We start from the raw sequence: 15,595 nt of genomic DNA on the forward strand, positions 1-15,595 counted from the left end.
TAAAACTGAAGCAGCTAAATGGAATTCAGCCATCATTGATTTTGTTACTTACACCTGTGCATTTCCTACTGTGACGTGTAAAAATGTCTCCCACAAAAAGGCCTATAGCAGAGTAGCTGTGGCCTTAAAACATACAACAACAACAACAACAACAACAACAAAAGAGCAATTTAGTTATGTGGTTCACCTCTATTGTATTGTATTCTACATGTTTTCATATTTTTCATATGTTTGATACCCAAATCACTTCATTTCTTTTATAAATCTGTCAAATCTAAATCTATCAATCCTCTTGTTAAGATACAGAATGGACTTCTACCTGTAGATGTACTGTGGAAGAGGTATAGAGCTCAGATTCAGGTGAGGATGCAAGGTATGAGGGGTTTAGCAGGTGACATCACCACTTCTGCTGCAGGAACCTCTCGCATGAAGTCGTGTCAAGACAGCCACCATTACCAGAGAAAGCTAGCTTTCAAAGTAAAGGCACAAGTTGGGGAAACAAGTGAAGACTCGTAGGAATACATTATATAGAAATGACATACAGTGAAAAAATACCTTAAATCAACAACTGTAGAAACAGCAGTGACATATTCATATATACTTTGGTACATATAGCGTAAAATATGTAGCGTCAGATGTGGCAACGCACGCTAAGTGTTTTACTTTGAAGGTAATATCCGGTATTATTCTGTCTAGCTTCACGGTCGTAGTGGAAGTCGGGGCGCTTAGCTTCTCACTGACTGTAGCAAGTTGCTGCTCGCTGGTGCCAACGCCCGGCGAAACAGACAGCTAACGTTAAATAGCGCAGATACGGGGTACATTGGTACGTAACTCAAACATTTTCTGACATTTCTGTGTTTAGTTAGATTAAAAATACAAATCCGTATATTGGTTTCATGCTTCGTCTTCTTTGCTGGAACTCGGGTAACGTTACAGCAACCAAGCCAGCGTTAGTTTACAAGCTAACGTTAACCGGCCGGTTGCAAAGCTAGCTAACTAGCTAGCATTGATTGCTAGTACTGCGTTAGCTTAGCTCGCTAACCGACACACGCACTGTTCATCACCGTTACGCGTTTGTTGAAGTAACTTACATAGTGTGAAATTGTGTGATTGACCCATTACCTTATTCACAAATACTAAAGTTAGCCAGGCAATAAAGTGAGTAAGCAATTGAGTGAGGTTATCATTCGCTAACGGTAGCCTGTTTGACAGTTTTGGTGATGGGGTGTGACACTTTACGTTAGATAACATTTAAATAAAAATGGTTATAGGGCCAATGTTGATTAAAGCCTAACATATTAAATGTCTTGATGCGTTTTCACCTCTCCCAGCAGCCAACGTTATTGCCAGCAGAATCAGAAAGCACAGAGATGCAGACTATCAAATGTGTGGTGGTGGGCGATGGAGCAGTGGGAAAAACCTGCCTATTGATTTCATACACCACCAATAAATTCCCCTCTGAATATGTACCAACAGTAAGTAAGATTGGTGTATTTTGCAGTCAGATGCATGCTGACAGTCAGTCATAGTTTGGTGAAGAAAGTATAAAAATACTCCATAACATGCCATTTATTCCTTCATCACAGGTTTTTGACAACTATGCAGTAACTGTAATGATTGGGGGTGAACCATACACCCTTGGCTTATTTGATACAGCAGGTAAGATTATGTTATAGTCTTTCAATTTAATTGCACTCCTAATTGAATGTAGTACAGTTATTAGTCTGTCACACGGTAAGTTAACTTGTGGTGTGATCTCTCTATAGGTCAGGAGGATTATGACCGGTTACGACCACTAAGTTACCCACAGACAGATGTCTTCCTAGTCTGTTTCTCGGTTGTTTCACCTTCCTCGTTTGAGAATGTTAAAGAAAAGGTGAGTACAAAGTGTTTATCTGAAAGCCAATGAGTTGCCTACCTGCAAATCTAATAACACACTCTCCTTCCAACTGTCTGAAAGTAAATTGCCTTCATGGCATACTCTACATAATAGTACTCTACTTTTTGTTATTAAGTGATTGGAGGATGGTTTAGTAGTATAGCAAGGAGTTAAGGTGTATAGATTGACTGATACTAAGGGGAATATTAAATTAAGTAACAACTTAGTGTTTTTAATAACATTGTGAATAACATTGTTGTCAAACCACTAAAACAGGCAGAAACTGATTCGAGTAGAAGGTATGAAAAGTTTTTAAATATACCAACTGTATATAATGGTTCATCTGATACACTTGATTTAAAACAAAGAACGAAAAGTTTTTGGGGGGTTTTTAATGCAACACATTGCAGTGTTTCCCCTAGGATTGTTTCCAAAGTGTGCGTCCACTGACACGAGAAGGGCTTTAGACACATACTGTATTTATACAAAGTTGTAGATGTCGAATTATGTTTAATAACATGTTTCAAGACTTTTATTGAACTTATATTACAGTACAGATAATGTCAAATCATGTCAAATCAAAATTACGCTAAAAAAGAGGTCAGTGTCAGTAAACAAGATTAAGCCTCGGTGGCATAAGTCGCATCCTGCCTGGGAGCATCTTATCCTCCTGGGCTTCTGAAGAAAATAGCTCTAAAGCTCTGCGATAAGGAAAGTCGCATGCAGGGGGCCCGTTAATTCTGAGACGCATACAGATGGTCTCCCTGCCGCCTGTTCCTCAGATTGGTGGAGATTATTGATGTCCCTAATGCTAATTGCTGAAGTAGCTAACACTATTAGCTGTTGCCACATTATATACAAGTTCAGTTTAGCTAACCCTAACCCTAATCAAATAATAAGAAAAAATATAGCCTAGTAAAAACACACACCATAGGCATAGGCCTAATGTTGCTCCTGACATTTCTGCCCACAAGAGGGGAAATTTTGACTGCGGTTGGGGAGATTTTTATATAGCAGCAATGCTAATCATTTAGCAGCAGCACTGTTGAACTGCTGTTGAATGCATATAGGGGAAACACTGACAATGAGCTGTTCAGTATTTCTCCTTGCAGCTTCTGTAATAAGACGCTGGAATGCATTTTTACAGGGAATCACACAGGATCCTATGATTGCAGATAATGTCCTAAATAAAAGTGCAAAATATGTGGGTATTTCAAAAAGCCTGATTAAAAAAAGATATTATAAACATAAACTATTTGACTGTAGTCTTGTGATAATGTTTCAAAATTGTAAAACAAAACATGAATGTTAGGTTCGTGAATTTGATTTAGTGGTACATGCTGATATGCAAAATTTCAGAATATATTTCCTGCGGGATTTCAGAAATATCTGGCTAACTGTGGTTTCCGTTTTGTTAACGGCCCTCAAATTATAAGAATTTCTGGCCATGGTGGTATTTTTTTAATCTATTTTATTTTTTGCGAACCAAATTACACGGCGTAAGAGAAAAACTAATTCATAAATGAGACAAAATAATAATAATAATGCATAAGTACATGCATACACATACAAGTGTGGACATGTACACATATATATGTACAATTATACAATACAATTATATTCCATCATTTGACAGTTCAGTTGACTTAATAGCCTTGTCACGCATAATATCCTGTGTCTGCCTTTTGGTGATGAGTGTTTTGTCATTTTTTTTCTCCAGTGGGTTCCTGAAATAACTCACCACTGTCCCAAGACCCCGTTCCTGTTGGTAGGCACACAGATCGACCTGCGTGATGACCCCTCTACAGTGGAGAAGCTAGCCAAGAACAAACAGAAGCCAATCACCCCTGAGACGGCAGAAAAGCTTGCTCGTGACCTTAAGGCAGTCAAATATGTTGAGTGCTCAGCCCTAACACAGGTAAGATCTCCCATTAAACAACACTTAAAGCTGGTGTGGCAAGCATGTGTTTAAAATTCAGTTTTCTAATAAGGGTGGAAATACTTTGCCTTCGTCTTTTGCTAACACCATTTGGCTAAAAACTCCATCTAACTCTGTGTTGTGTGCCTGTCTTTCTCCCTTCTTTTCCTCTTTCTGTAGCGGGGACTGAAGAACGTATTTGATGAGGCTATCTTAGCCGCTTTAGAGCCCCCTGAAACTCAAAGAAAGAGAAAATGCTGTTTGTTCTGATGTCTTCTTGCATCTTGCTTTGCCTCTCGATCGTCTGCTGCTTACTCATTGTAAAGAGATGTCTGTCACTAAAATAACCACAACGCTCTTTTAAACTTTAAAACTGTGTGCCCATTAACTTTTTTCCTTCTGTTCATGTGTGCTTTCTTTTCAACTTGGCCTAATCACAATAATCCATGCTGCCTGATATGACAAGAGTGCCAATTCTTATTTCTGTTGTCAGCACCTTGTGTGCAAGTCTGTGTAACTGTATATGACTGATAACTGGGTTTGTTTTTGTTAAATTGACATTCTGTTATTATCTCAGTATTGAGCTCTTCAGCATCAGTTGTACCCTACAAAGCATTTATGCTACATTCTGTCTTGGACAGTAACAACATTTTTTCTACTGCAGCATCAAAATTTTCCATGGGCTTTTGTCTTTACCCAGACAACTTGATCATAAGGAGAGTCTTGTATAATGTTATTTGAATAAAGGAAACATTTTGATCGCCCTGCTCCATTTCTACTCAGCCTTCTTTCGCAATTAGTTCCCTGAAGATGTTAATTTGTATTTGGAACATAGCCCTGTTTTGAATATTAATATTTTATTTCCACAGAAAGGATTAAAGAATGTGTTTGATGAGGCAATACTGGCTGCCCTGGAGCCTCCTGAACCTAAGAAAAGACGTAAATGTGTTCTGCTCTAAGTTTCGTCGCAGCCTTCTCCACACCAGTTTCCAAATCTAGGTTAACAGTACTGAAGAGGTTTGCTGCACAAGCACATTCCAACATAAGTTGAGATATCATGAAATATTTGCCTTCTGACAGACTTAACCTAAATATATATTCAGTGTGTTGAATGTGATTTTAAGATTGAGCAACATTTGATGCCGTTTGTGAGGATTTGATGCCATTGAAATGGTCTTACATGATGTGAACACTGAATACTTCAAATATATCAAACTGTAGGTGACATTATGAAGTAACGTGTCAGTTTGACCACATTGTGGTCAGAGTTCATATTTTGATTTTCCAAAAGAACTGACTGAAATTGTGTTTCAATATAACTACTGTTTTATCGACTGCCCTGTAAAACACAAACAAGGTGATAACGATGGGTTAGTGAGATGCTCAAATTGTCTTAGTATGTCCTACATATGTCTTCTACTTTTCAAGTAATTCCCTGAAAGTTTATCATTTATACTTTATGTTCAGCTCTGATGCACAAGACTGTATTGGTTGACATTGAATTTTTCTTTCATCACCGGTGGAGTGTCGAGCAACTCAAATATTTTGTTTTCCAAACATTCTTTAAGTGATACATTTCACAAAGGGTTAATAAAAGTCACCGTATTTACTTTTTCTTTTTTTTTTATACATAATTTCATGTTCAATGTCAACATAGCCTCCGGGGCAGATCTAAGAAATATTTGACATAATATGACATTTCTAGGCTATGCTCCATCGTAGTTCTAGTTTGCCAAAACAAAACCTGATAAATTGACAGCTGTCAGAGGAGATATCCCCAGAAGCTGAGAAAGAAGTGGGAAATATATGGAGCTTGAGTTTTTACTAGTGTTAACACGCTTTTGAAGGCATGTATCACAAATAGTCAATTTAAGTAACAACATGCAAGGAGTTAGAGCACAACAATTTCCCAGTTATTTACTTTTTGTGTGAAGTGAGTTAACATGAAGGTGTGGTATTGTCCTGAATGCTTATCAAATGTTGCAATAGCTGAACTTTGTAGGAGTGTTTCAGCCTATAACCCCAGGCTAATGAACTATTTTGTAAACTAAACATACCTGCTGCAGCGTCATTAAGTCAGACACATTGTGACAGTTCTTACAAAATGCTATACATTGTTTGAGAGGCTGTGAAGATGTTTGAGTGACTGAACTAGCGTTATTTGCAATTGTCTTTTACTATATCCATGCCTGGAAGGTGGGCTTGAATTTGACTTGTAAATATAGTGAGAATAACATAACTTATTGATTGAATACAATGTGTGCATTACTGATACCGACATTTAGAGAAGCTGAGATGACACTGAAATCAAATTAACCAGGAAAATGTTAAGAGAACGAGTTTCATGGACTCTTTGATTTTTAATCAATTTGACATCAAAGTTGTACTGTATCTTGCATCACAATAAACCAGTATTATGAATAAACCTAACTTCAAATGCTACATGTTGTTGTCTGACTTTGATGGTTATATAAATAAAGTGTATGAACTAATAATACAATTTTCCACAGATGAAAGGTGAGAAATACAAAAGAAAGAATCGTAAATAAAACACATTCTGCCACATAAAAAGAACAGTTTTCCCATTATGACACAACTTACACGTTACAGAGAAGTGCAAAGTATATTTCCATTCAGGCTGGTTTGTCAAACAGTAGTGCAGTAATGTGTAGTAAATATAGCATTTATAGACGGAAAAGCTTCTGATCTGAGAGACCAACCATGTAGCATTTATTATGGCCTGGATGTCAGAAACAGTGACATCACAGCACCCACCTTCTTCGACCAATCGATGAAATACGACTGAGAGACAAGCAACCATTAGAGCCAGATAGTTCATTCAAAGAGCCCGTTCGGCAAAGCTGACTCGATACTGTATATGGCATCTTGCCCTAACAACGTCCATGTGCAGTTGGCAAACTAAGAAATTTAACAGAACACGATTTAATTCAGGTTCGAGTGTACGTTTTCATTTAAAATAAGGAATGTTAAATTCAATTCTTGTTTTGTGAACCTGAAACTGATTGTGATATGGCTGTTTTCAAAGTGGCACACTAAACTGTGTTCTCAGGGACCGTAATTGCTATTTGCTACCAAAACAACTAACGTCACTGCAAAGATATGTATATGAGGCTCTTTGGGAAAAGTGGATAATTACCCATGAACCTCATTTTGAATGAATGTGTTTTGAAAATTACCAAAACTGATGCACATACAGTATTCATTGCTTTTTACCCGAAGAAGCTTTCCTTCAACATATAAAATTACTGCAGATTGTATAAGGCAAATTAGAATTGGTGCAATTTTGCAATTTCAGGCAAAGGCAGGAAGCAGGATTAGATGAATCCCAAAGAGCTATGAGTCCACTGCAGGACATATCTCAACGCAGCTGTCAGTAATGCGAATTCCATACCATCCTGCCCAGAACTGAGTGTCCTTGCCTCCGTGGGTAAAACGGATGTATCTCACTCCTGGTCCGTAGTTTTGGAATACATGGGTCATCTGAAAAATAAAGACACAGTAAGTCTTGAGTTGCCCTTGGGCTCTGTACCTCCTCTATAAACATCATCGTATTAATTATTGCCTCATGCTTTGTACATACCTGATTCCATTTCTGATCGTTCCACTGCTGAAAGTAAATAGTCTCAGGGGAAAATGTCTGGATGGCTTTCTGTCTTTTATTCAGCAACTCTACATGGATGCCATATTCACTGCCACAATCCCATCGTGGTGCGTACCTAATATAACACAGAAGCACAAGCATGTGCACATAGATCAGGGTTAGGGTTAGGGTTAGGTTGTTGTTCATTGGGGGGCTAAATTACAGCCAGACACATTCCCACATGTTTTTATATGTTAAATGTGAAACTGGTCATATGTTTTAAATGTCATTTTGATTCATCTGAATGGAACCACTTTTGAAATTTAGTACTCCATTGTTTTGTTATGTAAGTCTCAGTACAAGGCACACTTACGAATACTGGCATGCTCTATATTGTTACTAACATGGTATTTAACATAGCAAAGTAACCGACTGTAAAACCTGGATTGTGTTTGTGACTGATTCATTTTGCCATCACTTTAGAAATTACTTGATGTGAGAGTATTTCATGTGTATTCTTCTCACCAATCAGATATTTTGATGTCTGGCTGGAAGTGATCCATAAACGATGGGTTGTATCCTTCCACGTCCAAATTAATCAGCTGCGACTTCTTGCACATTCTGCAGAAAACAGAAAAGGGTTTCAAATACTGCATTCTAGAAATGTAGCATATCATATAATTGTCAAATAAGTGTTTTCTGGACCACGGCTGGTGAATACTCACCCGTAAGAGGTCACAAAGTTTTTCTGGACTGTCTCATTTGGATGTGGCACCATAACTCCCTCTACTCTCCAATTATCCCCACCATTCTCCAATATCTGCCAATTCTTCATTTTATCTATAAAAACAAATGAGGGTTGTGACAGAAATTATTTTGTAGAGCGCATTTGTTGTTCAGCAGGAAAATAATGCCCTTAACACCTCCAAATGTTCAGTAATGTTAGTTTTGTGGCTTCTTACGTTCTCCTCTTGGATTCTTGAGAAGATTTCTTCTCTTCTTGCACAAGAAGTAAAATAACCTCCAGTCTTCAGGTATTTTGGAAGCATCGCGGAGGTGATATCCTTCTCTCCTACATCTCTCTCTCCACAGAGACTCACTGTCAGCCACCTCTTTCCATTGATGGCACACTAACCGACAAATACTAACCACCTGACCATGGGGCAGATTCAGGAAGATCTCCTCCAGGATCTCCAGAGGAACAGGAAACAACTGACAAGAACAGACAGGACACAGATAAGCTCAAACTCTGGATAATCTAAGTTTTCAAGCATGTATATTGAACTTTGGACCAATGCCCCCCACTACATACATAATCAATCTGTGTCAGTGTTACACAATTACAACAAAAAATATACAATTAAAGCAGTTAAAAACACCAGATTTCGGAGCCAGTTGTGTGTCTTTTCTTTCTTATTGTATTATTTTTTAATGACTTCTGATGTGTTGGTTTCTCTCCTTCTAAAATGTAAATCCTTCAGCCTCCTCAAAATAAAACAGAAACCAAAACAGATCGGCCATCATCAAAGGTCCACGAGGCCAGACATTTCATTTTAGAGGCTGTTAGTATAAAATGTAGACATTTAGACCGCATGTTGTGAATTCAAACGTGACTTAAAATGACGTGAGTCTCTGTCAGCAGTTACTTTGTGTCAGGTAACTTAAGGCACTCACATCTTCCTGTGTTGACAGGACCGTAGCCGAGGACACACTCAGTTTTGAGGCTGAATCAGAGCTTTGAGTTGCACCCATGGCTTTAGCTTTCCTCTTCATGCCTGGGACAGACCCAGGCTAGCGACGTTGTTCCAAGCAGTACAGCTAAATATACTCGATCTCTATAATCTCCTTTCGACGATTAAGCGAAGATACACCGGTGTGTAATGGCTTATATATCTACAATATCACGTACTGTGACCACAGTTATTTACATCCGATAACACACAACACGGAAGTGCGGTTCTGGGTAAAGACACCTGATATGTAAAGTTAAATAAAAGTAGCCACGATACAAATGTTAACTGTGACTCTAAAATTTAACAAATTACTTCCGATCCCTCTAAAATGAGGGTCACTTTCGTTTTTTTCCTCCTAGTCCATGGGTTACACTTGTTCCCAAAAGACGTTCCTATTCCTGTCAGTTGACCAAAGTTGCGCTCGTTATTTACCCCAGGACACTCGAGTTGGACGTAAGAGGCGTATGCGGAGCTAACCGCTAAAATAACGCAGGAAAAAGTATGCGCGCGCCGGCTGAACCCGATAGTTTGCCATACCCGACAGCAGCGATTCACGTACTCCACAACAACCGGAGAGCGGAAGAACGGCCGTTTTGCTGCTGACTCCGCCTGCCCGGTCGACTTTCGGTGTACGCCAAATAGAATTACTGGCGAACCCTCCTATATTCTTCCTTAAAGAAAACTTCCGGTATGTGTCATCCCCTTCGTCCACCCGGTCGGCCCTGAATTAACGCTGAACAAAGATGAACATCAACTGAAGATCTCAAAGATTTTTGAGATTTAACCGTTTAAATAAATTATTTAGATTAAAAATACTATCTACTCTTTTATCTGTATTGGTTTAACCTATGCCTGTATGATATAACCAACAATTTAACATAATTCTATTGACTGCAGAGGCACAATGACCTTTGCCCTCATACTGATGTCTGTCAAACTTACCAAATGTGTTGAGGATGACAGGATATCGTTTAGAAAGCAGGGATGGTGTGAATCAACTGAAAATTTAGTGAGTTGTTTGTGGTAGACACGCGTTAACAAGTTCAAGGTGATGAATGCCAATGAACACAAGTTGTATTAGTTGCTGTGAGATCCTGTGAAGACTTTGAAACACAAGAATGAGTACTTTATAGATTTCTTTGTCTTGTGCTATGTCCACACCTAGTTGGTGGATTTGAATGTGATCTGTAAATATAGTAAAACATCACTGATTTAAATGTGTGCATTAATGATACTGAGATTTAGAGAAGCTGATGTGAAGCTGAAAGTTTTATTCAATTTGACAGCAAAGTTGTACTGTATTTCACGTGTGATAAATCATCACAATAATCCAGTATTATGAAAAGTCTTAACCCTAACTTCAAATACAGCACTTTGGTGAGTGACTTGGTTACATGACTAAAGTTAATAAAAACACTGTATACAATTCCAGAGCAGACACAGGACTGATTTATACAAAGGATTTACAGAAGGATTTGCAATTGAACAGATTCTATGACAAAAGCAGTTGTGCATTACACATTTTCTGCAGTACACCTTACACATTACTGAGTAGCGCAAAGAACATCGCAAAGACAATTTACATTAAGGCTGATATCTGAACAGCTGTTAAGCTTTCACAAAGAGAATCCCTTTCGAAACAGACTGTGACATTTCTTTTATGTCGACAACTTCCACAGGACAGTAATACTGAGGATATGGATTTTATTCCCAATGAGGTCAGGTTACTCCACTAATGCTTTCATATGACTTAAAATATGCAATCAGCAGTGGTGGAATGTAACGTATGAATGAAAGTTCATTTACTCATATACTGTACCTAACTACAAATTCAAGGTACTTGTACTTGACTTGAGTATTTCCATGTTATGCAACTTTATACTTTTACTCAATCACAATTTAGAGGCAAATATTGTACTTTATACTCCACTACATTTATTTCACAGCTTTACAGATTACAATTTTTCATACCCCTCCTGTTCAGTGAAAATCACATATCTCCAAATTTGGGGATTGTGAATGTGACTTTTTCTGATAAACTGAAGGATTAAGTGTTCCTTTATGGGTTGAGAAAATTCTCCAACTTCTTAAGATAAATAAACTAAAACTGAAAACAGAGCTCATGAAAAGTTTATTTGTTTGAGATACGTGGTTCTCACAGGACAGCGACGCTGCAAACATATGATGATCTTGTGAAGCCTTCATATTTAACTCTATGTGGTTAAAATTAGCACAGCCTTAATCTACAGTAGTAAAATGCAACAATATTTGTAAATAGGGACCATTTTTCTGCACAATGAGTGCTTTTACTTTTGATACTTTAAGTACAAGTGCTGATAATACTTATGTACTTTCACTTGAGTATGGTTTTGAGTGCAGGACTTTTACTTGTAGTGGAGTATTTTCACAATGTGACATTGTTACTTTCACTTAAGTAAAGGATCTGAATACTTCCTCTTCATCGCTCTACCTTTCAATGAAGACGACTGAGAGGCAAACATACATCAGATAGGCCATTCAAAGAGCCTGGTCTGCAAAAGAGCTGCCTTAATACTGTGTGAGACATATTGTCATAACAAATTTTCACGACCGGTTGTCATGCAGCAACACTAAAGGGTAAATAACCTAATAATTTAGGCTCAAATGTAAAAATGTCCATGAATACAGAATTCTAAAGTTGGAAGGATAACTGCTGATTGTGACAGCAATGTCCTGACTACACAAATATCGGTATGAGGCTCTCTTGGAAAGGTCAGATGGTTAATAACCTTGAATACTGCTGCAACCCATAACCCTTGTACGCCAAGGATGTGTGTAACTGCTATTATAAATGTACAGCATTGTCTTCTCAAGGTGTGGCTGTGGAAATTTGTTCAATGTAACATTACGTAAAGCCAAATAAGATTTGATAAGGTGAAATGTCAGGCAAAGGCAGGAAGTCGACATCAGATGAGTCCACTGCAGGACATATCTCAACGCAGCTGTCAGTTACACGAATTCCATACCACCCTTTCCAGAACTGAGTGTCCTTGCCTCCGTGGGTAAAACGGATGTATCTCACTCCTGGTCCGTAGTTCTGGAATACATGGGTCATCTGAAAAACATATATCAGTAAGTCCTGAGTTGTCCTTGGGTTTTGTACCTCCTCTAAACATCATCGTAATGATAAATGACCCGAGTGCTGTTCATACCCGGTTCCATTTCTCCTCATTCCACTGCTCAAAGTAAACAGTCTCAGGGGCAAATGTCTGGACAGGCCTTTTTGTTTGATTCAGCAACTCTACACGGATCTCGTATTTACTGCCACAATCTGTTCTTGGTGAATACCTATTATAACACACACAGAGGCACACAATCATGTACAGTACACATTGACAGTGATTTCATTTCGTCTTTACTTGTTGCTAAAGTAACCGTTAGTAGTAGCTAACTGCAGCTGCCATTAGCTAATTAGCTCAGTTAGTTGTGCAGCTAGCGGTCTATTAGCTGTAAAGCTTAAATAAAGCTCTATTAGAGAGTGTTGAATGTGGAATTGGTTTCATGTGTTAGGTGCCATTTTGATACATCATTTTGAAATTAGTTTTAATAGAAGTTATTCTAGTGTTTTGTTAATAACAGAGGTTACTGTTTCGCTGCATGTAAGGAAGAATAGCAAACATTGTGCTCATGTCTAATGACTGTACAGTATACACAGCACACTAATAAATATGGGGAATGTGTGTATTGTTAAAGGGTATTTCTGCTTTATTACTCATTATTTTTGTCAGTTATCAGTCGAGATATGATTTTAGAAACACTTATTTTCCCGTTCAAATGAGTTTGGCTAGACGGGAGTTTGTTTGAAGCCTGTATGATTGTCTGACTGCTCGTGTTTCTTTCCCCCATCAGACTTATTTTTAACGATGATGCTACAACCCAAAATCTCAGCTATTAGTGGGTGTCACAAACTGGCTCAGGGACTGTTACAAGGAGGGAGTCCACGCGAGAGATTTACTTAAAATAAGTGTCATTAAGGTTAACACAAATGAACAATTTGAGTGTGTAGATCAGCAATGAAAGCAGTGCATGGCAGAGTGAAGACATAGGCCAGGTTTTATAGCCTAATGGCCCAGGGGAGCTTAATCGGCTGACGACCCTCTCATGTCGGCCAACTGCCTGCTGAGGTTGGCTAGAACAGCCTCCAAGACAGTGTGAGGGGCGTCACAGTGGGTTCAATGTTTTTACACTTGATAGAAATGATGGCCATAACTACAAAAACAAGATCCAAGTTGCAATAAACTGAACTTTGAATCAGTGAGAGTACTTCACATATATTTTTCTCACCAATCAGATATTTTGATGTCTGGCTGGAAGCAATCCATAAATGATGGGTTGTATCCTTCCTTTTCCAAATCAATCAGCTGCGCCTTCCTGCACATGCTGAACAGCAGAAGATGTTTTAGCGATGACTTAATATGAATGTACCATATCAAATGAATGCCATGTGTTTTCTGCCTCTCTCCTGGTGAATGCTCACCGGTAAGAGGTCGCAAAGTTTTTCTGGACCGTCTCATCTGGATGTGGCACTCTAAGTCCATGTACTGTCCATTTGTTACCACCATTCTCCAAAATCTGCCAGCCATTCAGGTCCTCTATAAAAACAAATAAGAGGGTTGTGGGAGAAATCATGTTGTAGTGCTAATATGTTCAGCAGGAAAATAATGACTTTAACGCCACAAAATGTTGAGTAAAGTTAGATTTGTGGCTTCTCACGTTCTCCTCTTGGATTCTTGAGAAGATTTCTTCTCTTCTTGCACAAGTAGTAAAACAACCTCCAGTCTTTGGTTATTTTGGAAGCATCGCGGAGGTGATATCCTTCTCTCCTACATCTCTCTCTCCACAGAGACTCACTGTCAGCCACCTCTTTCCATTGATGGCACACTAACCGACAAATACTAACCACCTGACCATGGGGCAGATTCAGGAAGATCTCCTCCAGGATCTCCAGAGGAACAGGAAACAACTGACAAGAACAGACAGGACACAGATAAGCTCAAACTCTGCATAATCTGTTAAGTTTGGAATAATGCGCCCTACTGCTAATAATAGAATAGTATAATAGTCTCACCACTATTGAGCAGACACAAACACTTAACACCAACACAAAGGGTAGGTAAAATATAAAAAAAATTAAAAACTTTAATAAGTTATGTGGGACATTAATTTTCAGAGCTGATTTTATGGCTCTGTGGGGTGTATATATTCATTTATTTATTTTTGTGGAAAATGAAAGTGGGACTTTAGTCTGTGTCTGGCCTTCTCCCCACATGAGACAGTCGAGCTTTACAGTCTAATTGGTTCATCCAGGGGGTCATTATCGCTTCATATTAAGTCAAATATTTGAAAGTTCATGATTAAACAGCCAACAGAGTTAAACGGGGGAAGTCGGTGACATTTTATGATGCCTAAATGATTGACAAGTTGCAAAACAGCGCACAGTAATATGTATGTCTGAACCATAATAATCAAAAGAAACTCAATTATGAGCTTTTTCGTGGTCTGTCTATGTTGAACTTGAGGCAAAGACCTCTGTAGCCTTAAATCCAACAGAGACAATGAATAGGCCTCTGTCTTCAGGCCATGCTCAGGATGGTGAACTGTCCCCTGGCTGCTGCATTGTGCTGCACATTTGCAGACGGGCACTCGAGCATGTGCAAAACTGTATTGTACTGTGACATATGCACATTTTAACTTCTTATTCGGATCACTAAACATTGCGCACTAGTCTTTTAACACAGTCTTAGTAAGCCATCCTGCATTTCACTACACGTTGTTTGACAAATAAAACCTCTGAATTCTGACATTTAGATTTCACCAAGTGCTAGGTTACAATGCTGGTTGTAATCCACCGACACATACAATCCTCTACTGACAGCAGCCATGTGCAGCAGCAGCAGACATCAGAGCACTTCACATCTACCGTTGGAGGCGAGCTTGACGGTGCTGTTGCTGAGGTCCTTTTCTCGAAGCTCTGAGTTTCGTCCATAGCTTTCTCTCTTCATGCCTGAGATGCAGCCACACCAAACATGTCTTCGCGGGTAATACAGCCAAATATATACCTTTGACACAACAACTGAACTTTAGGTATCTACTGTGTGGTGTAAGTTAACGCCGTGTAACGTTAGCGAGCGTTACACGACCACGGAAGTGCAGTTCGGAGTAGCGTCAACATAAGACACACTCGATAAAGTGACATAAAAACTGCCTGCTAGGGTCGCTGCCTCTCAGCTGAAGTTGAAGAGAGGACCTCCTATTCCTGTAGAGGGAGAAATAGCACAAGTTACTTTGGCTCAACTATTCCTAGTCTGTCAGTTTTTCCAAGGATGTGCTCGTCACTCACTCCGGGGCGTCCGGGCTGGACGTAAGAAGCGCAGGCGGAGGTAATAAAGTAGCGTCGGGCCACGTACTCCACAACAAGCGTTTTA

The 15,595-nt window shown here is 38.9% G+C and overlaps 3 protein-coding genes across 4 annotated transcripts; 1 reads left to right on the forward strand and 2 right to left on the reverse strand.

The window, feature by feature from the left end:
- Positions 1–763: 763 nt before the first annotated feature.
- LOC139288957 (cell division control protein 42 homolog) lies at positions 764–6,231 on the forward strand. Of its 2 annotated transcripts, none has more exons than XM_070910427.1 (6): positions 764–823; positions 1,335–1,475; positions 1,587–1,659; positions 1,767–1,876; positions 3,600–3,797; positions 4,667–6,231. In XM_070910427.1, the coding sequence occupies exons 2-6, from the start codon at positions 1,371–1,373 to the stop codon at positions 4,754–4,756; spliced, it is 576 nt and encodes a 191-aa protein (XP_070766528.1). In that variant the 5' UTR covers positions 764–823; positions 1,335–1,370; the 3' UTR covers positions 4,757–6,231. The 2 variants fall into 2 exon arrangements, with proteins under 2 accessions (XP_070766528.1, XP_070766529.1); XM_070910428.1 differs by lacking the exon at positions 4,667–6,231 and adding an exon at positions 3,978–4,067.
- Positions 6,078–9,515, reverse strand: LOC139288956 (F-box only protein 6-like). The gene is made up of 6 exons (XM_070910426.1): positions 9,073–9,515; positions 8,361–8,610; positions 8,124–8,238; positions 7,924–8,019; positions 7,399–7,534; positions 6,078–7,298 (listed from the first exon to the last, which is right to left on the reverse strand). The coding sequence occupies exons 1-6, from the start codon at positions 9,169–9,171 to the stop codon at positions 7,152–7,154; spliced, it is 843 nt and encodes a 280-aa protein (XP_070766527.1). The 5' UTR covers positions 9,172–9,515; the 3' UTR covers positions 6,078–7,151.
- Positions 9,516–12,015: 2,500 nt separating this feature from the next.
- On the reverse strand, positions 12,016–15,223 carry LOC139288553 (F-box only protein 6-like). The gene is made up of 6 exons (XM_070909866.1): positions 15,091–15,223; positions 13,884–14,133; positions 13,648–13,762; positions 13,455–13,550; positions 12,323–12,458; positions 12,016–12,225 (listed from the first exon to the last, which is right to left on the reverse strand). The coding sequence occupies exons 1-6, from the start codon at positions 15,154–15,156 to the stop codon at positions 12,016–12,018; spliced, it is 873 nt and encodes a 290-aa protein (XP_070765967.1). The 5' UTR covers positions 15,157–15,223.
- Positions 15,224–15,595: the final 372 nt, after the last annotated feature.

This window comes from Enoplosus armatus, chromosome 8, assembly GCF_043641665.1.
Source record: "Enoplosus armatus isolate fEnoArm2 chromosome 8, fEnoArm2.hap1, whole genome shotgun sequence".
Classification (NCBI taxonomy): domain Eukaryota; kingdom Metazoa; phylum Chordata; class Actinopteri; order Centrarchiformes; family Enoplosidae; genus Enoplosus; species Enoplosus armatus.